Source organism: Eubalaena glacialis, chromosome 6 (assembly GCF_028564815.1).
Source record: "Eubalaena glacialis isolate mEubGla1 chromosome 6, mEubGla1.1.hap2.+ XY, whole genome shotgun sequence".
NCBI classification, from domain to species: Eukaryota; Metazoa; Chordata; class Mammalia; order Artiodactyla; family Balaenidae; genus Eubalaena; species Eubalaena glacialis.
In genome coordinates, this window is record NC_083721.1 from 88610219 (window position 1) to 88633794 (window position 23576).

General features: G+C 36.8%; 1 protein-coding gene across 3 annotated transcripts; it reads left to right on the forward strand.

Annotated features, from left to right (window-relative positions):
• The first annotated feature begins 67 nt into the window (after positions 1–67).
• On the forward strand, positions 68–23320 carry MRPL47 (mitochondrial ribosomal protein L47). Of its 3 annotated transcripts, none has more exons than XM_061193388.1 (7): positions 68–192; positions 3069–3220; positions 3770–3830; positions 6752–6848; positions 18620–18750; positions 21035–21130; positions 22996–23316. In XM_061193388.1, the coding sequence occupies exons 1-7, from the start codon at positions 68–70 to the stop codon at positions 23117–23119; spliced, it is 786 nt and encodes a 261-aa protein (XP_061049371.1). In that variant the 3' UTR covers positions 23120–23316. The 3 variants fall into 3 exon arrangements, with proteins under 3 accessions (XP_061049371.1, XP_061049372.1, XP_061049374.1); XM_061193389.1 differs by having other exon boundaries at positions 72–192; positions 3075–3220; positions 22996–23320; XM_061193391.1 differs by lacking the exon at positions 3069–3220 and having other exon boundaries at positions 104–192; positions 22996–23315.
• The last annotated feature ends 256 nt before the right edge of the window (positions 23321–23576 follow it).

A 23576-nucleotide genomic window follows, 5' to 3' on the forward strand; every position in this document is an offset into this window, starting at 1 on the left:
AAGCCAATTCCTGTTCTCGTCATCCGGTCGGCGTGAGACGCCGGAAATGACATCATTGTTGGCGGAAATGCGGTTTGCTTACTTATGCGGAAAAATGGCTGCCGCCAGTTTGGCTGTTTTCTGCCGAAGAGTCTCGGCGGCCCTGAAGGCTTCCAGGTCGTTAATAAGTCCTCAGGCCCCTTCTAGCACAAGGTAAGTGATGTGAGGAGTAGGTCTGTCCACTTCTCCAACTTTGGATCTTGTTTGGTTGCCGAGATGCTGAGAAACGCTTAGGGATGGAAAGGCCGCTGGGATGGCTGGGCCCGAACCCACCTCCGTGAGGAGTGAGTGACCTTGGAGAAGTCCCCCACCTGCGACATTTCCGTATCTTCCTCAAACATTTTGTTGCCACCTACTGTGGACCAGGCAGTTCGTGGAGTCTTTGGAAAACCAGTATTTGTTGAACTAAACCTAGGGGTACGGAAGCATCCTGTTCGGCTGGGTGAGTTGGGAAAAACTTCACTGAAGAGCTTTTGGCTGTGGAACTGAAGGCTGTGTCAGGTTTGGATGGATTAAAAAAGGGGTGGGAGGGTGTACTCCCAGAGTCTGTCAAAAAGAGATTGTTCAGTAAATGTTGAGTGAATAAATGAAAGTAGCCAAATGAACGGAAAGCCGCCTTGCAGGTGTGAGAAAAGAATATCCTACACGTGTTGGTTATTATTTCTAGGAAGACCGCTTGTCTTCTGGACAGACCGATCATTTTTGACGTTATGGTGTACGATTTCCTCCCTTTTATTAGTGTTTGTTTTTAATGAGTTAAATTTTACAAGTAGTTGGGTATGTCATTTTTTTTAAAAAAGGAAGTAATGTATGTGCTCTTGAATCCAGCACATTTATTGGGCATCTCTCAGATACAGTGAACTTACATTAACCTCAGAGATAAGCAATTTTTTTGGTTTGTTTTTTGCAGAGGTTCAGGGGTTGTAACTGGAAAAGTAGCAAACTTGAATCAGTCGTCTCTTCCATCTCATCATCGTTTTTCCTTAAAAAAAATTTTGGATTTTTATCATTACTGTTGAATAAATATCTGTTCATTTACAGACACCTTGGAAAATAGGGTAAAGTGCTTTGAAGAAGAAAGTAAACATCAACTATGGTTTTACCATTCAGAGATAAACAGATTTTCTTCTATTCTTTTTAACTTTGAATATATAGACATACATGAAATTTTAAAATAAAATCAGGATAATATTTACGTATATGCATTTTTGTGTTCTACCCTTGTTTCTCCAACTTTTTGTTTTAAAAAATTTCAAACCAAAAGGAAAGTTGTAAGAGTAGTACAAAGAATAACCGTATACTCTTCACCTATGTTAACCAATCCTCAGCATTTTGTCACATTTTCTATACTTTTTATATCCATGCCTTTATTTTTCTGAACTATTTGAGGCATGTCAGAATTGCAAACATCATGGCACTTCAGCATATATCTCCTAAGAACAAGAACACTGTCTTAACCACAATACTACAATGATCACACTGGGGAATTTTTTTTTTTCTTTCTTAATTTTTAATTCAGAGTCCAGTCAATGAACATTTATCCTGTTAATTGTCGTGTATCATTAGTCTTCTTTAATCCAGAATGGTTCCTTTTTTTCTCTTTCATGATATTGACATTTTTTATAAGGTCAGCCTTTTTAGAATATTCCTTCATTTGGATTTGTCTGATTGTTTCCTCATGATTAGATTCACATTAAATTTTTCTTGGTAGGAATACAACACTTGTTATACACTTCATTATTGTATTTTAAGTTATTTCCCCAGGTCATTAAATATTCTTTATAAACATGACTTTTAGATGACTGCATAATAGATTATCATACAGATGCACAATAATGTTTTTAACCATTCCCCAGTTGCACATTTACATTATTATCAGCTTTTTGATATCATATATAATGCTTTAATAGACTTTTTAAAAGTATAATTGACTTACAATATTATATTAGTTTCAGGTGTATAACATAGTGATTCGATATTTTTATGTATTACAAAATGATCACAATAGACACTTTGATTTATCAATTCCCATCTATGATAATTTGTCTTTTTTTAAAAAAAAATTTATTTATTTGGTTGCATCAAGCCTTAGTTGTGGCAGGCAGGCTCCTTAATTGTGGCTCAAGGGCTCCTTAGTTGCAGCATGTGGGTTCCTTGGTTGTGGCATGCGAACTCTTAGTTGCAGCATGCATGTGGGAACTAGTTCCCAGACCCAGGCCCCCTGCATTGGGAGCTTGGAGTCTTAACCACTGTGCCACCAGGGGACTCCCTCTGATAATTTCTTTAGTTGAAATTTCTAAATTCAGCGGAATTACTAGGTTAAAGGAGGAAGCATTGGGGTCTCTGATGTGTTGTGAAATTAAAGTTCAGAATGTTTTTATCTGCTTATATGCCCACTAGCCGCATATGAAGGACCTAAAAATGTTACCTTAAAATATAATTATGTCGGGCTTCCCTCGTGGCACAGTGGTTGGGAATCCCCCTGCCAAGGCAGGGGACACGGATTCGAACCCTGGTCCGGGAAGATCCCACATGCCGTGGAGCAACTAAGCTCGTGCGCCACAACTTCTGGGCCTGCACTCCGGAGCCTGCGAGCCACAACTCCTGAGGCCTGGGCGCCTGGAGCCCGTGCTCTGCAACAGGAGAGGCCACCTCAATGGGAAGCCCGTGCACCGCAACGAAGAGTGGCCCCCACTCACCACAACTAGAGAAAGCCCGTGCACAGCAACAAAGACCCAACGCAGCCAAAAATAAATTAATTAAATAAATAAATTTTTAAAAATACCTTTAAAAAAACCTTTAAAAAATATATATATAATTATGTCAATATATTGGCTCTGAAGTTACAGGATAGCAACATATATAATGGCATGTTAAAAATAATTTCTAAAGCATTTTATGAGTTTATCATTTCTTGGGCAGAAACCCCAAGTTGGTTTTTTGACATTGTAGATGAGGAAATGATTCCGTTTATTGCTTATAAAATCCAAATGTTGTGAAACTTGAATCACTTGTTTATATATGTTCAGTTGCAGGTTTTCTCTTAGTCTGTTGACTAAGAATACACCAAATGTCACATCTTTTCACCAGTGTAGATTACTTCATACCACATTGTCTAGGAGAGGACTGGAAGAATTTTTTGATGACCCAAAGAATTGGGGGGAAGAAAAAGTGAAATCTGGTGAGATATTTGGGTTGACCTATATTAAATAATTTTATTGAACCTTCTGTCATTTTGGGATTATTTATTCAGTTTGGGAATTACTTAAGTGTTTCCTTTTTTGATTTCCTTTGGGAATGTCTATTAGAGAAGATTAGAAGGACAGTATAATAGTAGAGTTAACTGTTCCTTGGAAGGTTGGCAAAAGGTTTAGAAGAGGAGTAGGTTGAAATTAACTAAAGTGAGGTTTGGGGTTTGTTTTACATTTCATTTTTTTAGAGATAATTGAAAATTTATAATGATATTAAGCATTTTGACATTAGACTGTGAAGGTACATTCTATACTAATACTAACATTTTTTGAATGCTATTGCCAGTCACATTACTAATATTTTCATATGTGTTATCTAATTTAATCACAATTAAATCCTAATTATATATTGTACTATAATATAATAAAACTATTACACATTTTACAGATAAGGAAACAGGTTTAGAGAGGTTAAGTAATTTACCAAAGGGCATGTAGCTAGAAAATTATTTCATGTTATGAATTTATCATTTTAATAGGAGCTTCATGGACCTGTCAGCAATTAAGGAACAAAAGTAATGAAGATTTACATAAACTTTGGTAAGTATACTGAGTACATTAACATCTAAGTGTTTGAAGCAGTTTATAGTATAATAATGAGGTATAAACTTTATCTGATTTAAGAAATTAAGTAAAGTGATTTATAGTGCTGTTGGTGATATATAAGATCATTAAAATTTTTATAAGTACTACAGAGGTTAAATTACATTATGACAGATGTATCAGAGTTCTTAAATAGTTGGGAGTTTAGAAATTTTACTGTAACTGCTACCAGTCATACTACCACTTTTATACTAAGAATTTCAGGAAACTAATAAAGCAAAATGGGGATGAGTTGGTCACATTTAGGCCTTCTTCCTTTTTATTACCTTTTGCATGGTCTGGAAGCTTTAGCTTATTTGCTTTGAGGAAGAGTATTGGAGGGTGCACTTAATTGGAAATTTGGGTAGGTTTTTCTGGCAGATACTCCTGATGAATTAGAAAGAATTGAGAGGATTTAAGACAGATTTGCATTGTATATATACATATATAAATTGAAGTATAATTGACATAACATTGTATTAGTTTCAGATGTGCAATGTAATGGTTCAGTATTTGTATATATTGTAAAATGATCACAATAAGTCCAGTTAATATCTGTCACCATACATAGTTACAAAAAGTTTTTTTCCTTGTGATGAGAATTTTCAAGGTCCATTCTCTGAGGTACTTTCAAATATGCAGTACAGTATTACTGACTATAGTCACCATTGCCATACATAACATCCCCATGACTTTTTCCTTTTATAACTGGGAATTTGTACCTTTTGACCCCCCTATCCCCCCACATTAATCGACTATATTTAGCCCAGAGCTATGTTTGTTTGGGCTGCACTGTGTTTTAAAAATTGGGAAGTTTCACACAAAAATAAGGATTTCTGGCTCCTCTTGAATAATCAGACCTGTGATGTTGCAACACTGAACCTGCATTTTTACATGGTGACGGTTGGCTGGTCTAAATGGAGTAGTGCATACCACTTCTTACCCATCCTGTTGTTCTTTCACCACGCTCCCTTCACTCATAATTACTATTTGTCCAGGCACTGTAGTAGGCATTTAAAGTTTTATCCCTTGATTTAAAGAGTTATCTTGCATGGCAGATTAAAGAACTGTAAAATGCTTATAAAACCACTAATATTACAGGCTTCTTTATGTGATACAATAAGAAATATATATTTTGTCTTTGTCTCTGATGGCTTAACACACAGCTCCTAAATCCCTTGGAATTGCCTGAGTGATATGAGTGTCTTCTAATCAGGCAGCTCTTGGGGGTGGGGGCTGTGGGTTATTGTTGTGTAGCTTCAGGATAGAGGCTGATTGCCAGAAAGACCAAGGTGTGATTAGCGGATGGAGCATTCAGCCTCACCACCACCCCCACTTTTGGGGAGGGAGAGGGACTAGAGATCGAGTTCAGTCACCAGTGGCCAGTGATTTAATCAATCATGCCTGCATAATGACACCTCCGTAATAAACCGTGAACAACTAGGTTTGGAGAGCTTCCAAGTTGGTAAGTACATGGAAGTTCTGGGAGGGTGGTGTGCCTTGAGAAGGCATGGAAGCTTTGCACCCCTTCCCCATATCTTGTCCTGTGCATCTCTTCCATCTGGCTGTTTCTGAGTTGTATCCTTTCTAATAAACCAGTAAGAGAGTAAAGTGCTTTCCTGAATTCTGTGAGCTATTCTATCAAATTATCAAACCCATGGACAGGGTTGTTGGAACCCCCAGTTTGTAGCTGGTCAGTCAGATATGTGGGAGGCCTGGAAATTGCTGTTGGCATCTGAAGTGGGGGGCAGTCTTTCTTGTGGGACTGAACACTTAAATCTGTGGAATCTGGCTCTGACTTCAGGTAGTTAGTGTCAGGGAGTTGGAAAAGTTATGTTGGAAAAGACAACATGTTATACTGTCAGGAGAGAAAAACCCCTCATTTGGTGTCGGAAGTGTTATGTTTAAAACAGCACAGATTCATGGTAAAAAATACGTTGTTTTAAAGCACGTTTACTGTTGGTTATTGGTAAAGGGATAGTTAAGGCAGTTTCAATATTCATCCTGGCTAAAGCCAAATAATTTATCTTCTGCCACTCCTTCCCCCAAAATTGTCTTCTTCCATACCAAAAAGTACCCCAATTCCTTTGTTTCATTTTCTTTGCCCTCTACATTTATTTCCTTTACTTTCTTCCAGCTCTGATTCTCAATCAAACATATTTATTCACAAAAGTCACTCACACTTGAGCTTTACCACCTCGGTGTTTTGATTTCAGTGATTTGATTGTGTTTGCTTTGGTTTCCTTTCCAGCCTAACATATCCCATCTCTATGAAGCTTTCGTTGATCATCTTAGCCAGAAGGAATGTCTCATTTCTCCCACTTAATTCTCCTGGTAGTTGTTGTCTATACCACTGAGTATACCACACCACATTTCAGTTCTGGAGGCAGCATAATGGGCTAAAAATAGAATGGGTTTTCCACCCAGGGAGTTCAGGATTTGAATCTTGAATTAGCCATGTGCCCCCCAAAACCTTACTTCTCTCAGCTTTAGTTTCTTCATTTAGAATGTGTAAATAGTTCCAACTTCAGAATTGTTGTGAGAATTCAGTGAAATAAATGTATATAATGTGCTTATTTAGCACATTGCCTGGCGTATAACAGGAACTGAATAAGTGTTATTTATCTTCCATCTTCTCTCTCCACTTGGAATGTAGGGACTACATTTTATGCTTTTTTGTAACTCTTCTGGCACTTACCTTACTTAATGCAGTATGTGGCACATGGAAAATATATTGAACAAATGAGTAAGAATAGATGTAGCTCTATATAAAGGATTATTCTAAAGGACTTTTGAGTACAGATCATTAATTTTGATGTCAAAAAATCACAATTAATGTAAGCACAGAATAGCATTACAAGCTGTGTTTTTTGATATAGGTATGTTCTCCTGAAAGAAAGAAACATGCTCCTAACTCTAGAACAGGAGGCTAAGCGGCAGAGATTGCCAATGCCAAGTCCGGAGCGGTTAGAAAAGGTGAGATTTGTGGGAGGCTGGAGACTGCTGAGTGTGGGATAAAAGCTAAAAGGTGTGAGTGTATGGTTCCTATAATTCTTGGCAAGTAGATTTCTTTCTTTCTATTTCCGCTTGATTTTTAGGAAATTTACAGAGTTATGCAACTATCACTACTATCTAATTTAGAACATTTCCATCACCCCAAAAAGAAATCTCATGCCCATTTGCAGTCACTCCCATTCCTACCTACAGTCCCCAGCATATGCGTGGACATATGTTTTCATTTATCTTGGGTAGATACCTAGGAGTAAAACTGCTGTGTTGTTTGGTAAATCTGTGTTTGAAATTTTAGGAAACAGCCCAACCATTTTCTAAAGTACCTGCACTATTTTACATTTCTAGTTCTGGTTTAGCTACTTCTGCACCAACTAGGTCAGATTTGTTTAATGCTTTTTTTTTTTAATTGATGTAAAAAACCCATAACAAAATTTATCATCTGAACCATTTTTAGGTGTATAGTTTTTTAATTAAAGTATAGTTAATTTATAAAATTGTGTTAGTTTCAGGTGTACAGCATAGTGATTCAGTTTTATATATATGTATTTTTTTCCAGATTGTTTTCCAGTATAGGTTATTACAAGATATTGAACATAATTCCCTGTGCTGTACAGTAAATCCTTGTTGCTTATCTATTTTATGTATAGTAGTTTCTGTCTGTTAATTCCATACTCCTAATTTATCCTTCCCCCACTTCCTCTCCTCTTTGGTAACCATACGTTTGTTTTCTATGTCTGTGAGTCTGTTTCTGTTTTGTGTATAGATTCATTTGTATCTTTTTTTTTAGATTCAGCATATAAACGATATCATATGATATTCATCTTTCTCTGTCTGACTTCACTAAGTATAATATTCTCTAGGTTCATCCATGTTGCTGCAAATGGCAGTATTTCATTCTTTATTGTGTCTGAGTAATATTCCATTGTGTGTGTGTGTGTGTGTGTGTATGTATCTATGTATATACATGTGTGTGTGTATATATGTATTTGTATATATACACCACATCTTTCTAAGCCAGTTGTCTGTTCATGGGCACTTCAGTTGTTTCCATGTCTTGGCTGTTGTAAATAGTGCTGCTGTGAACATTGGGGTGCATGTATCTTTCCAAATTCGAGTTTTTCTTTTTTCCAGAAATATACCAAGGAGTGGGATTGCTGGATCATATGGTAGCGCTATTTTTAGTTTTTAAAGGAAAATTTTCTGTAGTGGCTGCACCAATTTACATTTCCACCAAAAGTGCAGAAGGGTTCCCTTTTCTCCACACCCTCTCCAGTATTTATTATTTGTAGACATTTTGATGATAGCCATTCTGACCGGTGTGAGGTGATATCTCATTTGGTTTTGATTTGCATTTCTTCAATAATTAGCGATGTTGAGCATCTTTCCGTGTGGCTCTTGACCATCTGTATGTCTTTGGGGAAATGTCTATTTAGGTCTTCTGCCCATTTTTTGATTAGGTTGTTTGTTTTTTCAATATTGAGTTGTATGAGCTGTTTGTGTATTTTGGATATTAACCTCTTGTCAGTCGTATCATTTACAAATATTTTCTCCTGTTCCATATGTTGTCTTTTCATTTTGTTGATGGTTTCCTTTGCTGTGCAAAAGCTTTTACATTTTGATTATGTCCCATTTGTGTATTTTTGCTTTTATTTCCTTTGCTTTGGGAGACTGATCTAAGAAAATATTGCTATGATTTATGTCTAAGAACATTTTGCCTATGTTCTCTTCTAGGGGTTTTATGGTGTCATGTTTTATATTTAGGCCTTTAAACCATTTTGAGTTTATTTTTTCATATGGCGTAAGGGAGTGTTCTAATTTGTTGATTTACATGTGGCTGTCCAGCTTTCCCAACACCATTTGCTGAAGAGACTCTTTTCTCCATTGTATAGTCTTGCGTCCTTTGTCTAAGATTAATTGACCATAGGTGTGTGGGTTTATTTCTGGGCTCTCTATTCTGTTCCATGGTTCTGTCTGTTTTTGTGCCAGTACCATAGTGTTTTGATAACTGTAGTTTTGTAGTATAGTCTGAAGTCATAGATTAATTGACTGTAGGTGCATGGGTTTATTTTTGGACTCTGTATTCTGTTCCATTGATTTATATGTCTGTTTTTGTGCCAATACCACCGTGTTTGGATTACTGTAGTTTTGTAGTATAGTCTGAAGTTTGGAAGGGTTGTACCTTCAGCTTTGTTCCTTTTTCTCAGGATTGCTTTGGCAATTCTGGGTCTTTTGTGGTTCCATATAAATTTTAGGATTATTTGTTCTAGTTCTGTGAAAACTGTCATGAGTGTTTTGATAGGGGTTGCGTTAAATCTGTAGATTGCTTTGGGTAGTATGGCTATTTTAACAGTATTATGTCTTCCAATCCAAGGGCATAAGGTATCTTTTCATTTCTTTGAATCATCTTCAGTTTCCTTTATCAGTGTTTTATAGTTTTCAGTGCATAGGTCTTTCACCTTGGTTAAGTTTATTCCTAGGCTTTGTTTTTTGTTTTTTTGACACAATTAAAAAAAATTTTTTTAACTTTCTGTTTGTGGTATTTCATTGTTAGTGTAAAAAAATGCAACAGATTTCTGTATATTAATTTTATATCCTGTTACCTTGCTGAATTCATTTATTAGTTCTTGTGTGGAGACTTCAGAGTTCTCTATATAGAGTATCATGTCATATGCAAATAGTGACAGTGTTACTTCTGCCCTTCTAATTTGGATACCTTTTATTTCTTTTTCTTTTCTGATTGCTGAGGCTGGGGCGTCCAATACTATGTTGAAAAGAAGTGGTGAGAGTGGGCATCTTTGTTCCTGAATTTAGCAGGAAGGCTTTCAGCTTTTCACCATTGAGTATTATGTTGGCTGTGGGTTTGTCATAAAGGGCTTTTATTATGTTGAGATATGTTCCCTCTCTACCCACTTTGGCGAGAGCTTTTAACATGAATGGATGTTGAATTTTGTCAAATGCTTTTTGTGCATCTATTGAGATGCTTGCTCACGTGCTTTTTGTCTTTCCTTTTGTTAATGTGGTGTATCACATTGATTGATTTGCCTGTGTTGAACCATCCTTGTGACCCTGGAATGAATCCAGCGTGATCATGGTGTATGATCCTTTTTAAGTATTGCTGGATTTGGTTTGCTGATATTTTATTGAAATTTTTTGTCTATATTCATCAAAGGTATTGACCTGTAATTTTCTTTTTTTTGTAGTGTCTTTGTCTGGTGTTGGTATCAATCAGGCTACTGATGGCTTCATAGACTATCTTTGGGAGTGTTCCCACCTCTTCAGTCTTTTGGAATAGTTTGAGAAGGTTTGGTATAAATATATAAGTTCTTTGTATGTTTGATAGAATTCCCCAGTGAAGCAGTCAGTCCTGGACTCTTGTTTGCAGGGAGTTTTTTAATTACATATTCTATTTCACTTCTAGTGATCGGTCTGTTCAAATAATCTGTTTCATCTTAACTCACTTTTGGTAGGCTGTATGTTTCTAGAAACTTGTCCATTTCTTCTAGGTTTTTCAATTTGTTGGCATATAACTGTTCGTAGTATTCTCTTATGATTTTTTGTATTTCTGTGATATTGGTTGTTATTTCTCCTCTTTGATTTCTTATTTTGTTTATTTGGGTCCTTTTTTCTGGGTAAGCTTGGCTAAAGGTTTGTTAATTTTGTTTATGTTTTCAAAAAACCAGCTCTTAGTTTTATTGATCTTTTCTTTTTTTTTTTTAAATCTCTATTTTATTTCCTTCCTTCTGCAGACTTTGGGTTTTGTTTGTTCTTCTTTTTCTAATTCTTTTAGGTGGTAGTTTAGGTTGTTTATTTGAGATTTTTCTTGTTTCATGAGGAAGGCCTGTATTGCTACGAACTTCCCTCTTAGAACTGCTTTTGTGGCATCCCAGTGGTTGTTATTGTCTTTTGCCTCGAGGTATTTTCTGATTCCTTCTTTGATTTCATTGTTGACCCATTGGTTTTTCTGTAGCATGTTCTTTAGTTTCCATGTGTTTGTTCTTTTCCCATTTTTCTCACTGTGGTGCATTTCTAGTTTCATACCATTGTGGTCAGAAAAGATGCTTGAGATAATTTCGATCTGCTTAAATTTGTTGAGGCTTGTTTTGTGACCTAGTATGTGGTCTATCCTAGAGAACGTTCCGTGCATGCTTGAATGCATGTGTATTCTGTTTTTTTTTAATGTAGTGTCCCATATGTCAATTAAGTCCAACTGGTCTGTTGTGTCATTTAGGACCTCTGTTACCTTATTGATTTTCTATCTGGACGATCTGTCCATTGATGTCAGTGGGGTGTTAAAGCCTCCTGCAATTACTGTATTATTGTCCATTTCTCCCTTTACATCTGTTAGTATTCATTTTATATATTTAAGTGCTCCTATATTGGGTGCATATATGTTGACGAGTGTAATATCCTCTTCTGTATTGATCCTTTTATCATTATATAGTGTCCTTTGTCTTTCTTTATAGCCTTTGTTTTAAAGTCTATTTTGTCTGATAGGAGTATTGCTACCCCACTTTCTTGTCATTTCCATTTGCATGAAATATCTTTTTTGATCCCCTCATTTTCAGTCTGTGTCTTTCACCCTGAAGTGAGTCTCTCAGGCAGCATATTGTAGGTTCTTGGTTTTTTAATCCAGTCTGCCACTCTGTGTCTTTTGATTGGAGCATTTAGTCCATTGACATTTAAAGTAATTATTTATTAGTATGCACTTTTTTCCATTTTAATCTTTGTTTTCCAGGGGTTATTTTATAGTTTTTCTTTGTTAATTTCTTCTTTTTGTTTTTCCTTTTGTGGCTTGATTATTTTCTTTTGTAGTATGCTTGAGTTCCTTTTTTTTGTTTGCCATGCTGCGTGGCTTGCAGGATTCTTAGCTCCCCAGCCAAGGATTGAACCTGTGCGCTTGGCAGTGAAAGCACAGAGTCCTAACCACTGGACCGCCAGGGAATTCCCTTGAGTTCCTTTCTTTTTGTTTTTGTGAATCTATTGTAGGTTTTTGATATGTGGTTACCATATCAAACGTGTGGTATGTTGACCCATAACTATATCTAGTTGCTTTAAGCTGATAGTCATACAAGTTCAAACACATTCTAAAAGCTCTACATTTTAATTCTTCCCTCCCCAACATGTTGTGATTTTGGTGTCCTATTTTACATCTTCATGCTTATCCTTTTGCTGTTAATTGTAGTTACCATTGCTTTTACAAAATTTCTTTGATTGTTTTTTAATCTATGTACTGGCTTATAAATGATTTTCAGTCCTTTTATATATTTGCCTTTCCTACTGTGATTTTCCCTTTCCCATAGAGTCTTGCTTCTTTTCTATTTAGAGAAGACCCTTCAATATTTCTTTTAGGGTAGGTTTAGTATTGCTGAATTCTTTTAATTTTTGCTTGTCTGAGATATTCTTTCTCTTTCTATTCTAAATGATAATCTTGCAGGGTAGAGTATCCTAGGTTGCAGGATTTTCCCCTTTCAGGGCTTGAGTATATTGTGCTACTCCCTTCTGGCTTTATGGGAGTTCCCTTGTAACTGACTTTTTGTTTTTCTCTTGCTGCCTTTAGAATCTTCTCTTTATCTTTACCTTTTGCTGTTTTAATTATGATATGTCTTGGTGTGGGTCTGTTTGGGTTCATCTTGTTTGGGACCCTCTATGCTTCCTGTACCTTGATATCTGTTTCCTTCTTTGGGCTTGGGAAGTTTTCAGCCATAATTTCTTCAAATACATTTTTGATCCCCTTCTATCTCTCTTCTCCTTTTGGAATCCCTATTATGTGTAGGTTGGAGTGCTTTATAGTATCCCATAGATCTCATCTGTTGCTTTCATTTTTTAAAAATTTTTATTTGTTTATCTATTTTTAAATTAAAAATAATTTTTTTTGACTGTACTGGATCTTTGTTGCTGCATCAGGGCTTTCTGTAGTTGCAGCGAGTGGGGGCTACTCTTCGTTGTGGTGCTTTCATTTTTTTCTTTTGTCTTTCTGTCTGCTATTTTGATTGGGTAGTTTCCATTATTGTATCTTCCAGATCACTTATTTGTCCTTCTGTGTCATTTAGTGTGCTATTCATTGCTTCTAGATTGGTTTTCATACCGGCAATTGAATTGTCTAATTTTGATTGGTTCATCTTTATAAAGCTTCTGGTTCCTTGTTATAGTGATCTTTATTTTTATTATTTTTATCTGCTTTTATTTATTTAAAATTATGTGTTTATTTATTTATTTTTGGCTGTGTTGGGTCTTCGTTGCTGCTCACGGGCTTTCTCTAGTTGCAGCGAGCAGGGGCTACTCTTCATTACGGTGCGCGGGCTTCTCATTACGGTGGCTTCTCTTGTTGTGGAGCACGGGCTGTAGGTGCGTGGACTTCAGTAGTTGTGTCACGTGGGCTCAGTAGTTGTGGCTCATGGGCTCTAGAGCGCAAGCTCAGGAGTTGTGGCTAACGGACTTAGTTGCTCTGTGGCATGTGGGATCTTCCCGGGCCAGGGATCGAACCTGTGTCCCCTGCATTGGCAGGCGGATTCTTAACCACTGCGCCACCAGGGAAGTCCCTGCTTTTACTATTTCCATTTTGAACTTAGGGTCTGTAGACTGGTGAGGTCTATTTTATTATTTGTTCTTTCAGGGAATTTCTCTTGTTTTTTTAAATTGGGAGTAGTTCCTCTGTTTTTTCATTTTACTAAACCTTCTCTGTCTCTCTGAATTTAGGAAAAACAGTTATCTACTGTGGTCTTAAAGGGGTGTTTTTATGTGGGAGTGTCCCTGTGTAGACTGTGTCCAGTATTTTTGGTGTGAGGGCTGGTTTTGGATGCCAGTCATGTCCTTCCTAAGAGTACTCGTCGTTATTTCCTTGATAGAGCGTGTGACTGGTGTCTAGAGTCTGTGCTGGATGTGAGGCAGGGCTTCCTCTTTGCTCTGTGGCTGTCACTGCCCAGTCGGGTGGGGTCTGCTCCCCAGTTGTTGCAGTAGAAGCCTGAGGGTCAGGTTCAATTAGTCTCTGTTGCCCTGCCCCAAAGGAGGTGATTGCTGAAGCAAGTGAGGCTCCTGTGGTCACAGCAAACCTGTGCACCACCTGTGTGGTTCTGTCCAGAAGCATCCCAAGGTCCTGTCACTTTCTGTGTTGTGTTTGTTCCAGATCTAGTGCAAGGCTGTGGCGTGGAATAGGCTGGGGGTTGGGGCATTGTGTCTGCAGGAATTGAGGTGGCTGTGCTACAGCCTGAGATCTGGGCTGCCTCTGTGACAGACTTCTCCAGGACCTGTCTTCCCCAGATCTAGTGCTCAGCTGCACAGAGAGGGCAGAGCCAGGGTGCTCTCTCTGGGACACCAAGCCTGGCCTATCTGGGTACTCTTGCCCTGGGCCTGTCTGCCTGAGATTCAGCACTTAGCTGCTTCACATTCTTGTGGCCAGTGCCCAATGCGCCCACTGACAGTGTCTGCCTGACTAGACACTGCCCCCATGTGTGCACTGATAATAGTCTCTGTGGCTCTGCCCAGATCACATCCCAGGCACCCTGGTCTGTCTCTGCCTAAGTAGACTGAATCTTTGCCCTGGTCTCATGCCAGGCTATGGTGTGGAGTGAGCGAATTCGGGGCATTAGCCCTTTCGGATTGGGAAGTACAGCAAGGCAGCAGCTGCCAGTGCAAGGCTCTCTCAGACCTAATTGTTAGCAAGCCAGCATGCGTGCACTCCTCCCAAGTAGAGTCTAGGCTTCTCTAGCTCTTCTGTCTGTCTCAGCGGATTTCCCACCAGGCAAGGGGGCTTGTCTCCTCGTGCAGGCCCCCAGGACTGGGATGGGGATGCCCAGATTGTGGGTTGATCCACTCCCTCCCTAGGGTGAGGGTCTGCCCATGTGAACCTTCTCTTCCTTACAGATCCTTCCCAGGGGCACAGGTCCTGACCTGATGCCTTTTTTATCCATTCTACCTGGTTACATGGAGATCTTTCTTGCAGCATTGGTTGTGTAGGAGATCTTCTGCCAGTTTCCAGTTAGTTTTCTGTGAGAATTGTTCCACATGTAGATGTATTTTTGATGTGTTTTTGAGGGGGAGGTGAGCTCTACTTCCCCCTACTCTGCCATCTTGATTCCCCTGCTATAGCTCAATAATATTAAGTATGTTCACATTACTGTGAAAAGGTCAACTATTATTTAGGTTAGATTTTCTTCATCATTAAAAAGAAATCACTTGGGTTCTTTATTTCCATTCCTAGAGGTAATCAATCCTGTGTGTTTCCTATTTACCCATCAGAATTTCATCAGAATTTTTCTCTGCATGTAGAAATGTACCTGATTATTTTTCTTTACACAAATGTGGTTATACAGTTTATACTCTTCTGAAACTTGCATCTTCTACTTACTAGTGTATTTTGGAGATTTTTCCGTATCAGTAAGTGCAGAAGATCTGCCATTATTTTTTTCATGGCTGTACATGTTTAAGATATTTCTTCCATGTAGAGGTTTTATGTTTTATTTAGTTAGGTTTATCAGGTTGTTTCTTTTTTTCATAGAGTGCTTTCAGGGTCAGCTCTTTATTGATTTTTTTCTGTGCCATAGTAAGTAGTCAGTGAGATTGGAACCCAGCTTTTTGTAATGGCTTCGGTCTTGCTGCCTTACCTCAGCTGCTTCAGGTTTCTTTCCCCACACTGCTCACCACCATGAGGGCCTGATATCCCTGCAGAGAGTCAAAGAAGGTGTGGGATAAAATCTCAATTATTTACCCTAATTATGGAGAAGGTTATTCTGCCTTTATAAAAATTGAATTAATCATATTTTGGGGTTTTTAAACTTTATTTTGATAAAACATGAGGCTGACAGAAAAATTACAAGAAAAATACAAAGAGGCATCCTTCACCCAAATTCCCTATGTATTTTACCACGTTTGCTTTATCCTTCTTTGCCTCCTCTCCACATAACTACATTTTTCCTCAGCTGTTTGAGAGTGAGTTATATATGTGATATCCCTTTACCCATAACTACTTTAGTGTATATTGCCAAGAAAAACAAGGATATTTCCTTACATAACCACTGTACAGTTTTCAAAATCAGGAAATTAACATTGATACAATACTATAATCTACAGATCTTACTGAAATTTCATTAGTTATTCCAACATGTCCTTTTATAGCAAAAAAAATCCTGGCTGGTGTGTTTTCAGTGTTGTCTCTTGAGTCTCCTTTAATCTGATTACTCAGTCTTTCTTTGTGTTTCATGACATTGACACTGTTGAAGAGGATGGGCCAATTTGGGTTTGTGATGTTTCTCATGATAATCATGATGATTGGCACTAATATCATAGAAGTGATGCTGTATTCTTCACAGTGCATCATATGAAGAGGCATCCAATGTTGATTTGTTCTGTTACTGAACTTGTTAGCGTTAGTAATTTGGTTAGCCTGGTGTCAGGTTTCTCCACTGTATAGTAACTAAATTTTTCTTTACATTGAGACCATGTAAATATCTTTTAAACCCTCCAACTTGGACTCATTGGTTTTAGCATCTATTGATGATGATTTTTGCCTCAATCAGTGATTATTACTGTGATGTTTGCTAAATGGTGATTTTCTAATTTCATTGTTCATTCTACATTATTTGTTAGCTTTCTTCTGTAAAGAAGGGCTTTTCCTTTTCTCCATGTCTTCCTTTCCTTTCCTTTCCCTTTTCTTTCTTGAGTCATGCATTCCAATTTTATTCAATGAGTTAAAATCCTTTAGTATCATCATTCTAGATTTGGCCAGTGTGTTTTCCTTCAAGCTGGCCTATATGTCCTCATCATTCTTTGATGAGGAACAGCAAGATATTCTGGATTCATCTTGTACTTTTCCTGCCCCAACCCTGGAATCAGCCATTTTACAGAGGAACCCGGATTCTTTGAATGGAGAATGGTATATTTAGAAACTAAGATCTGGGTGGTACATGTTTTCATTGCTACAAAACATTTGTAAAGTAGTGTTATTTTATTTTTAGGTATATTTGGCAACTCTTCTTTTAAGGAAAGTTATGCTTTAGAGACGCTTTTAGGTGGATTGGCTGTTTATAAGTAGCACATTGTTTATTTGATGAAAAAGCTTTTGCTATAATGGTGCTGTTCTAATAAGACTTTTAAACTGCAATAATAGATTATCCCCTCTGCCTGCTTTAAAAAATGTATTTCAGAGGTGAACTTCAGCCCAGTAAATCATATGTACTATACTTTCTGAATTAGTAGAATCTAAAATAGTAAAAGTTTTAAACTGAAAGTGATTATTTTTTTAACCTCAAATACAGTTTTCTCAGTGCTTTGTGACATACTACTAACGAAAATTTATCAAGAAAAGTTTTAAAAGAATTATTCTCTATTTAAGATATAAGCTGAAGCTTTGGAACTATGTAAGGACACTTTTGGCTCTGGGAAAGTTGTAAACTAGAAAAGAAAGCTCTTTGAAGTTGGCTTTTTTGAATGGAGTGTATCTAATTGATACTTTGATTTTCTTTCTCATCTGTTGGCATGAACATGAATAATTGGATGTTAACTCTGTGGACTTGGTAGCCATTTATTTTCTGTCTTTGTGAGCTAACATTAGATTTCAGTTAGGAACCTCAGCCCTGACCTTGGGCAGACTCTTTAATGTAGTCAGTCAACAGCCAGGTTTACTGAGTTCCTAAGGGTCAGAGAGCTTTGTATTAGGCCCTGATCAGTGTGGTCTCTTCACTCTTCTCAGTTTGTCTGTCTTCAAGATAGGATTTGTCATTCTTACCCATCTTTTATTTCTCAAGTATTTTGTAGAAATTCATATAGTTGAGAGGAAGTAGTGTGAGGATTCAGTGTGGCTTTGCGTCAAGTAGGCCGTAAAAGTGCTGAGCGTGAGCTGCATATATAGGTTATGAAGTAGTTTAAATATGTGGCTTTCACATCTCTCTTAGGTTCCACAGCTACCTGGGGAATTATCTTTATAATCTAATACCCCTCCCCTTTTTAGGTTTCTTATAAGGAACAAGTATGTGTATGAAGTATTTCATATCTGTTATGATGCTTAAGATAATACACATATATCACTACCTAAACGTGGCTCTCAGGATTTAGAATTATGAAAAAATATAGCTCACCTGTCATTATAATCCCCAATGTATGAATATTTATTTTTGAATAAATATATATTGCTCAGCCAATATATTATTATGTACAATGTCAAACATAATAGAAATGTTAAAAGAAAGATAAAAAATAAATAGAAGTTCTAATGGTATCTTCTGGTGTCTTGATGGATCTTTGGAGATTAGTATCAGGATAGGTTGGTATTCCATTCCCTATAATAGCAACAGCTGCCAAGTAGGTAAAAATATCTGTATCTGAGTGTTAGGGACACACTAATTAATTAAGGCCAAAACATAGGTTTTAATATTTAAAAAGCAGCTGTTAATCACTTCTTAATAGCTCATTGAGTTTTAAAATGATGAGTCAAATTGGGTCTGCAAAAGGAATCTATGCAAGTGTATCCTACTCCAAACAAAAGTAATATATGGAAATTTGAGCTGAATAGATTTTCATTTAAATGAAACTAAACTTTAAAAAAATTACAAAAAGTGATATTACAGACACGTATGTATATGCATACCCAGCCAGAAAGATTTTTAGGAAATATTTGACAGAATGGTTCTTTGACAAAAAGATTCATCATAGGTTTTCTGTAGCACAGTCATTATGTGTTTTCTTTCTTTGGAATTCTGTCATGTGGTGATTATTGAAATTATATCTTTCTATTCTCTTCTCAGGTAGTAGATTCCATGGATGCATTAGATAAAGTTGTCCAGGAAAGGGAAGATGCCCTCAGACTTCTTCAGACTGGTCAAGAAAAAGCTAGACCTGGTGCTTGGAGAAGAGACATCTTTGGAAGAATCATCTGGTACATAGTGGCTCTTCTAAGATGAGAGTGAAGTCCCATGCCTCATTCCCCATCCAGTATCTTTTAAGAGTATGAGATATATTAACTGTATCTAATATACAAAGAGGTCCCCAAACCCCTTTTGAACTTCAGTATATGAATGAAGGTAGCTGTATCTGGTAGCCAGGCATCCCATTCCTATGATTCAGTTATTTATAGGTTCTTTATAATAGTGGTTCTTAATCTTACGTGAATCAAATGACCTTTTAAGAATTTGATGAAAGTTATAGATCCTTTCCCCAGGAAAAAGTTACATGTGCACATGTAATTTTAGAGGGTTATAAATCCCATGAAGCTAATTTTAGGACACACTTATCCTCTTTGCCCATTAAGAACCTGGAACTATTAAAAAAAGAAGTTCTCCAGGAATAAGGCCACGTGAACCGGTCTCAGTTTGCTCCCATTGCCATTAGGATAGGCCCTAGTCCAAATTTTGAATAAAATAAACAGTTTATTTTCATTAAATCTTTCCACCTTTGTGGCATCTTGTCCCCTATGTCCAGTTCCAAAGTCCTGTCGGACGTTGGGAAAGGATGTGATAGTAAACATTCACACTGAGGTATAAGTAATTGAGAAGACCCACTGTATTCTCTCTTCCAGGGGTTTATTTGCATTTGGGTTGAACTACCAAAAGGAAGCATCTTTAGTAAAATTTTTGTCATCAGTCAGCAAGATGAGGAAGGCATTTTGGGTGGTTGGAGACCTTCCCTGTACTCTTGAAATTACACTACAAAATAGCGCTTACGCATTTGGTAGCTTCTTTTAATGGAGTTTGCGGTAATGGGGCTGTTTGGAGCCAAATTTAGGGGAGTGGCTGTGTTGTCTGTAACTGTGTAATCCAGTACAGAAGAGAGAGGAATTGCCAAAACATCTGCCTAAGAACTTTGATCTATTTTATTTTCTACTAAACTTTATTGGGATTAATCCAATTGAGGCCAGTTAGGAAAGGGTGAGGATACTGGAGAGAATGTGTGTCAATTTTAGAATCTGTAAGAGTGCTATTCTCATTAAGGTTTAAAAATTTTTGCTTTTTAACTTTCCTGGAGTTAAACAAAGTAGCGAACAAAGCAGTTATATCAGGACTTCCCTGGTGGTTCAGTGGTTAAGATGTGCGCTTCCAATGCAGGGGGCTCCGGTTCAAATCCTGGCCTGGGAACTAAGATCCCACATGTTGCGTGGCCAGAAAAAAAAAAAAAAAAAGCAGTTACATCATCTTTCCAATGTAGCTTATTAAATGAAACATTATAATTCCAATGCCTTTTCCCTAATTTTCTGTTGCATGTTAAAATATTTAAATTAGTCTTTTAAATGCAGAGATTCTTCAAAACATTACATCTGAATTTTTTTTTCTGACAAAAAATCATGTGGCAGTAACGTCAGAGAATACTTTTTGGATGTGTCTTTCCCTTGGTTGTTGAAAAATAGTGGTAGACTATCATCCTGACGAACTGAGGGGATTCCTGATGAACTGAGGGAATTCAGTACCTTTATCTATTCTGCTTAAAGCAGTGTGGTTCATTGCTCCAGTAGCACTGCCTGTCAAATTATATACTAAATGCCAAAATTACAAAGAGATTGGAACTTAGGCCTCTGATATTACAGATTAATTCTGGATTTTTAGAGAAGACTGGTTATATGCCCTAAAATTAATCCTTCTGTTACTTTTTTAATTGAAATATTTTCAAATAAATGTTACAGTATGAATTCACAATTTCCTTTTTTCCTACTCAGCATTATGATTTTTTAGGTTTTGTTATGTTGAGGTAGATATAGATAGATATCTGTATCAGTTGGTACAATTTACTTACATTTTAAAAACAAAACATATACATGTAAATATCAATGTTTCAAATTATGTGTGTGTTTACATGTGTATTTGTACATATATAAAATTAGTACACACATATATGTGTAGTAAAAGTACAAAATATATCTGGTAATGATACACTCCAGTTTACGGCTAGAAGCTATTGTGAAAGTAAAGAACTTAAGCTGTGTCTTTAAACTTTTATATATATATATTTTTTAAAAGAGTGATCCGAAGCAAACATTGCAGAATATTAACATCTGCAAGTTTGCAGTGGATTCATAAGTGTCTTATATTTAAACTACAAAAATTTTAAAATATTTAAAAAGCCAATTACATCTCATTTTATTGAAAACATATTTAGTTCAAAGAAGGCGAAAACTCTGTAAAAAGTGAAAATGTTTTCTGTAGGGTGATACCTTTTTGTTTTCTTGGCAGGCACAAGTTCAAGCAGTGGCCTATACCTTGGTACCTAAATAAAAGATACAATAGAAAACGATTCTTTGCAATGCCCTACGTGGAACGTTTTGTCAGGTGAGCACAAGTACCGTTAGTACTAAAATGTATCTTTACATCAGATGACGTGTGTTAAGCTTTTATATAACTAATACATGTTCATTGTCAAAAAACTAGAAAAATCAGGTAAAAAAAGAAATTAAAGTCTTATGTAATTTCACCATCCAGAAATAGCTACTGTTAACATTTTAATGTATATCATTTCAAAAGTTTTGTTGTCTTTCTATTCATAAACCTCTGTGTAAGTAGATGGTTGAATCTTTTTGGATTGTTAAAAGGAAGGTCCACATACTTCAGCTGCATAGAATGTGAGCTCATGTTATTGCAGGGCTGGTGAAATGAAATAAGCAATTGAAGAAATTAAGTGCACTGGCTTTTCCTCCTCGCTGTCTCCAAACCTAATGTGCAATTTGATCCTTTTGTCCCTTAGCCGTAATAGGTGAAGCTGTAAATAACGTGACTTTAATGTATGAGAATTTATGAATGCAGTGTCACTTTTACAGGCCTTAAATATATTGTTTTTGAAACTACGTTTAGCCTTACCTTCAGAGCATGCAGCATAATCTTCTGAATATTCTTAAGAATAGCAAACCTTATTCTTTCACATGGGTTTATTTTTTTAAATGGCCAAAATTTAGTTGGAGCAAAGACTGATGAATAGAATGCGTAATCTGATTTCAACTTTGTTTAGTCTTACTTTATACTTAATTTATAAAGTAGCTTATATATTTTGTATATATATTTTTCTCTCTATCCAAATATAACCCTTATCTCAAATTTCTGTGACCTCCCCCATAGCACTGGCATATTGTAGTTATTCAGTACCTTTTTTTTTTTTAATATAAAGGCCTTTATTTCACCTTCACTCTGGAATGAGTTTTGCTGAATATAGAATTCTTTTTTTTTTTTTTAATAAACTTATTTATTTATTTATTTTTGGCTGCGTTGGGTCTTCGTTGCAGCGCGTGGGTTTTCTCTAGTTGCGGCGAGCCGGGGCTACTCTTCTTCGTTGTGGTGCACGGGCTTCCTATTGCGGTGGCTTCTCTTGTTGCGGAGCACGGGCTCTAGGTGCACGGGCTTCAGTAGTTGTGGCTCGCAGGCTCTAGAGCACAGGCTCAGTAGTTGTGGCACGTGGGCTTCTTTGCTCCGCGGCATGTGGGATCTTCCTGGACCAGGGTTCGAACCCGTGTCCCCTGCATTGGCAGGCTGATTCTTAACCACTGTGCCACCAGGGAAGTCCCGGTACCTGTCTCTTAATTGTATTGTTATATTTCAATTTAAGTACAGTAGAGGCTAGGCATCCATGAATTTATCATTTGCAATTTTGATAATTCCAAAGTGACCTTAGAGGTCAACATAATTTAGCTGAGGCACAAAGGCCTAATGCCCTGGGATACTGATAGGTAGAGGCAAACTCAGAGTGGCTAGTCCAGCTAGCACTAAGCATCATCTCTTAGCATGGCTTTATTCTCTCAGTTGTAGGGGAAATGATGTTAGACTGAGTGCTATTTGAAATTAGGGAATTCCTAAATATCTCAGGACGTATCTCAGGATGTAAAATAGCTAATGTATTCAATAAAATTACATTATTTCTAAAAATAAAGGAGAAAGCCCAGTCTGTTAGAGGCTCACAGGTCTGTTCTTTCTTTCCAGTCAGGAAATAAGAAGGAGAATTGGTGTAGCGTTACAGATGCTTTTGATTTCATGTTTATCTTTGACTTGTGTAGGTTTACAATGATTATTCAAGTTTAATAATATACATTACACACCTAATACAGAGACGGGCATGACTGAGGTCTTTAAGTGATTGGACATATATTGACAGTACCAAGTAACAGGGAAATAGTTTTGTATAAATTGCTGTTATGCTTTTATTTACCTAGATTGAGAACTGAGAAGCAAGCCCGCATCAAAGCAAGGAAGAGAAGTTTAGCAAGCAAGAAAGAAAAGTTTCTTCAGGAAAAGTTTCCACATCTTTCTGAAGCCCAGAAGTCAAGTCTTGTCTAAGATATCTGAACTCTTAATTTACCATTTTGTTTTTCTTGGATTATAATCTGTATACAAAAGTAAATACATATTAAGTGGTTTATAAATAACTTGTGTTTTTAGTCAAATGACTGTCGACTGTTTTAAGTGTTATTATGGCATGCTCAATCTGGAAGTGGTCAAAATCAGGTATAAAGTTCAGATTAAAAATTCCCATTTTATAAACTCTGACATCTAAGCAGACTTTTAATCGCCTGTGTCTTCTTAGAGTGGGAAAGTGATATCAACTGCTATAGCAAAGGCAATAAGGTAATTTCGGAATTCAGGTAACCTTTTTACTACTATTGTTACTAGATATGAAGGGGCTGTGGATTCTACTGTTAATAAACAAACAGTGAGTACTTCCATTCAAAATAATGATAAATACATTTAGTACTTAAAGTAGCAAGTTACAACACAGCAGTCCAAAAAAAAAGTA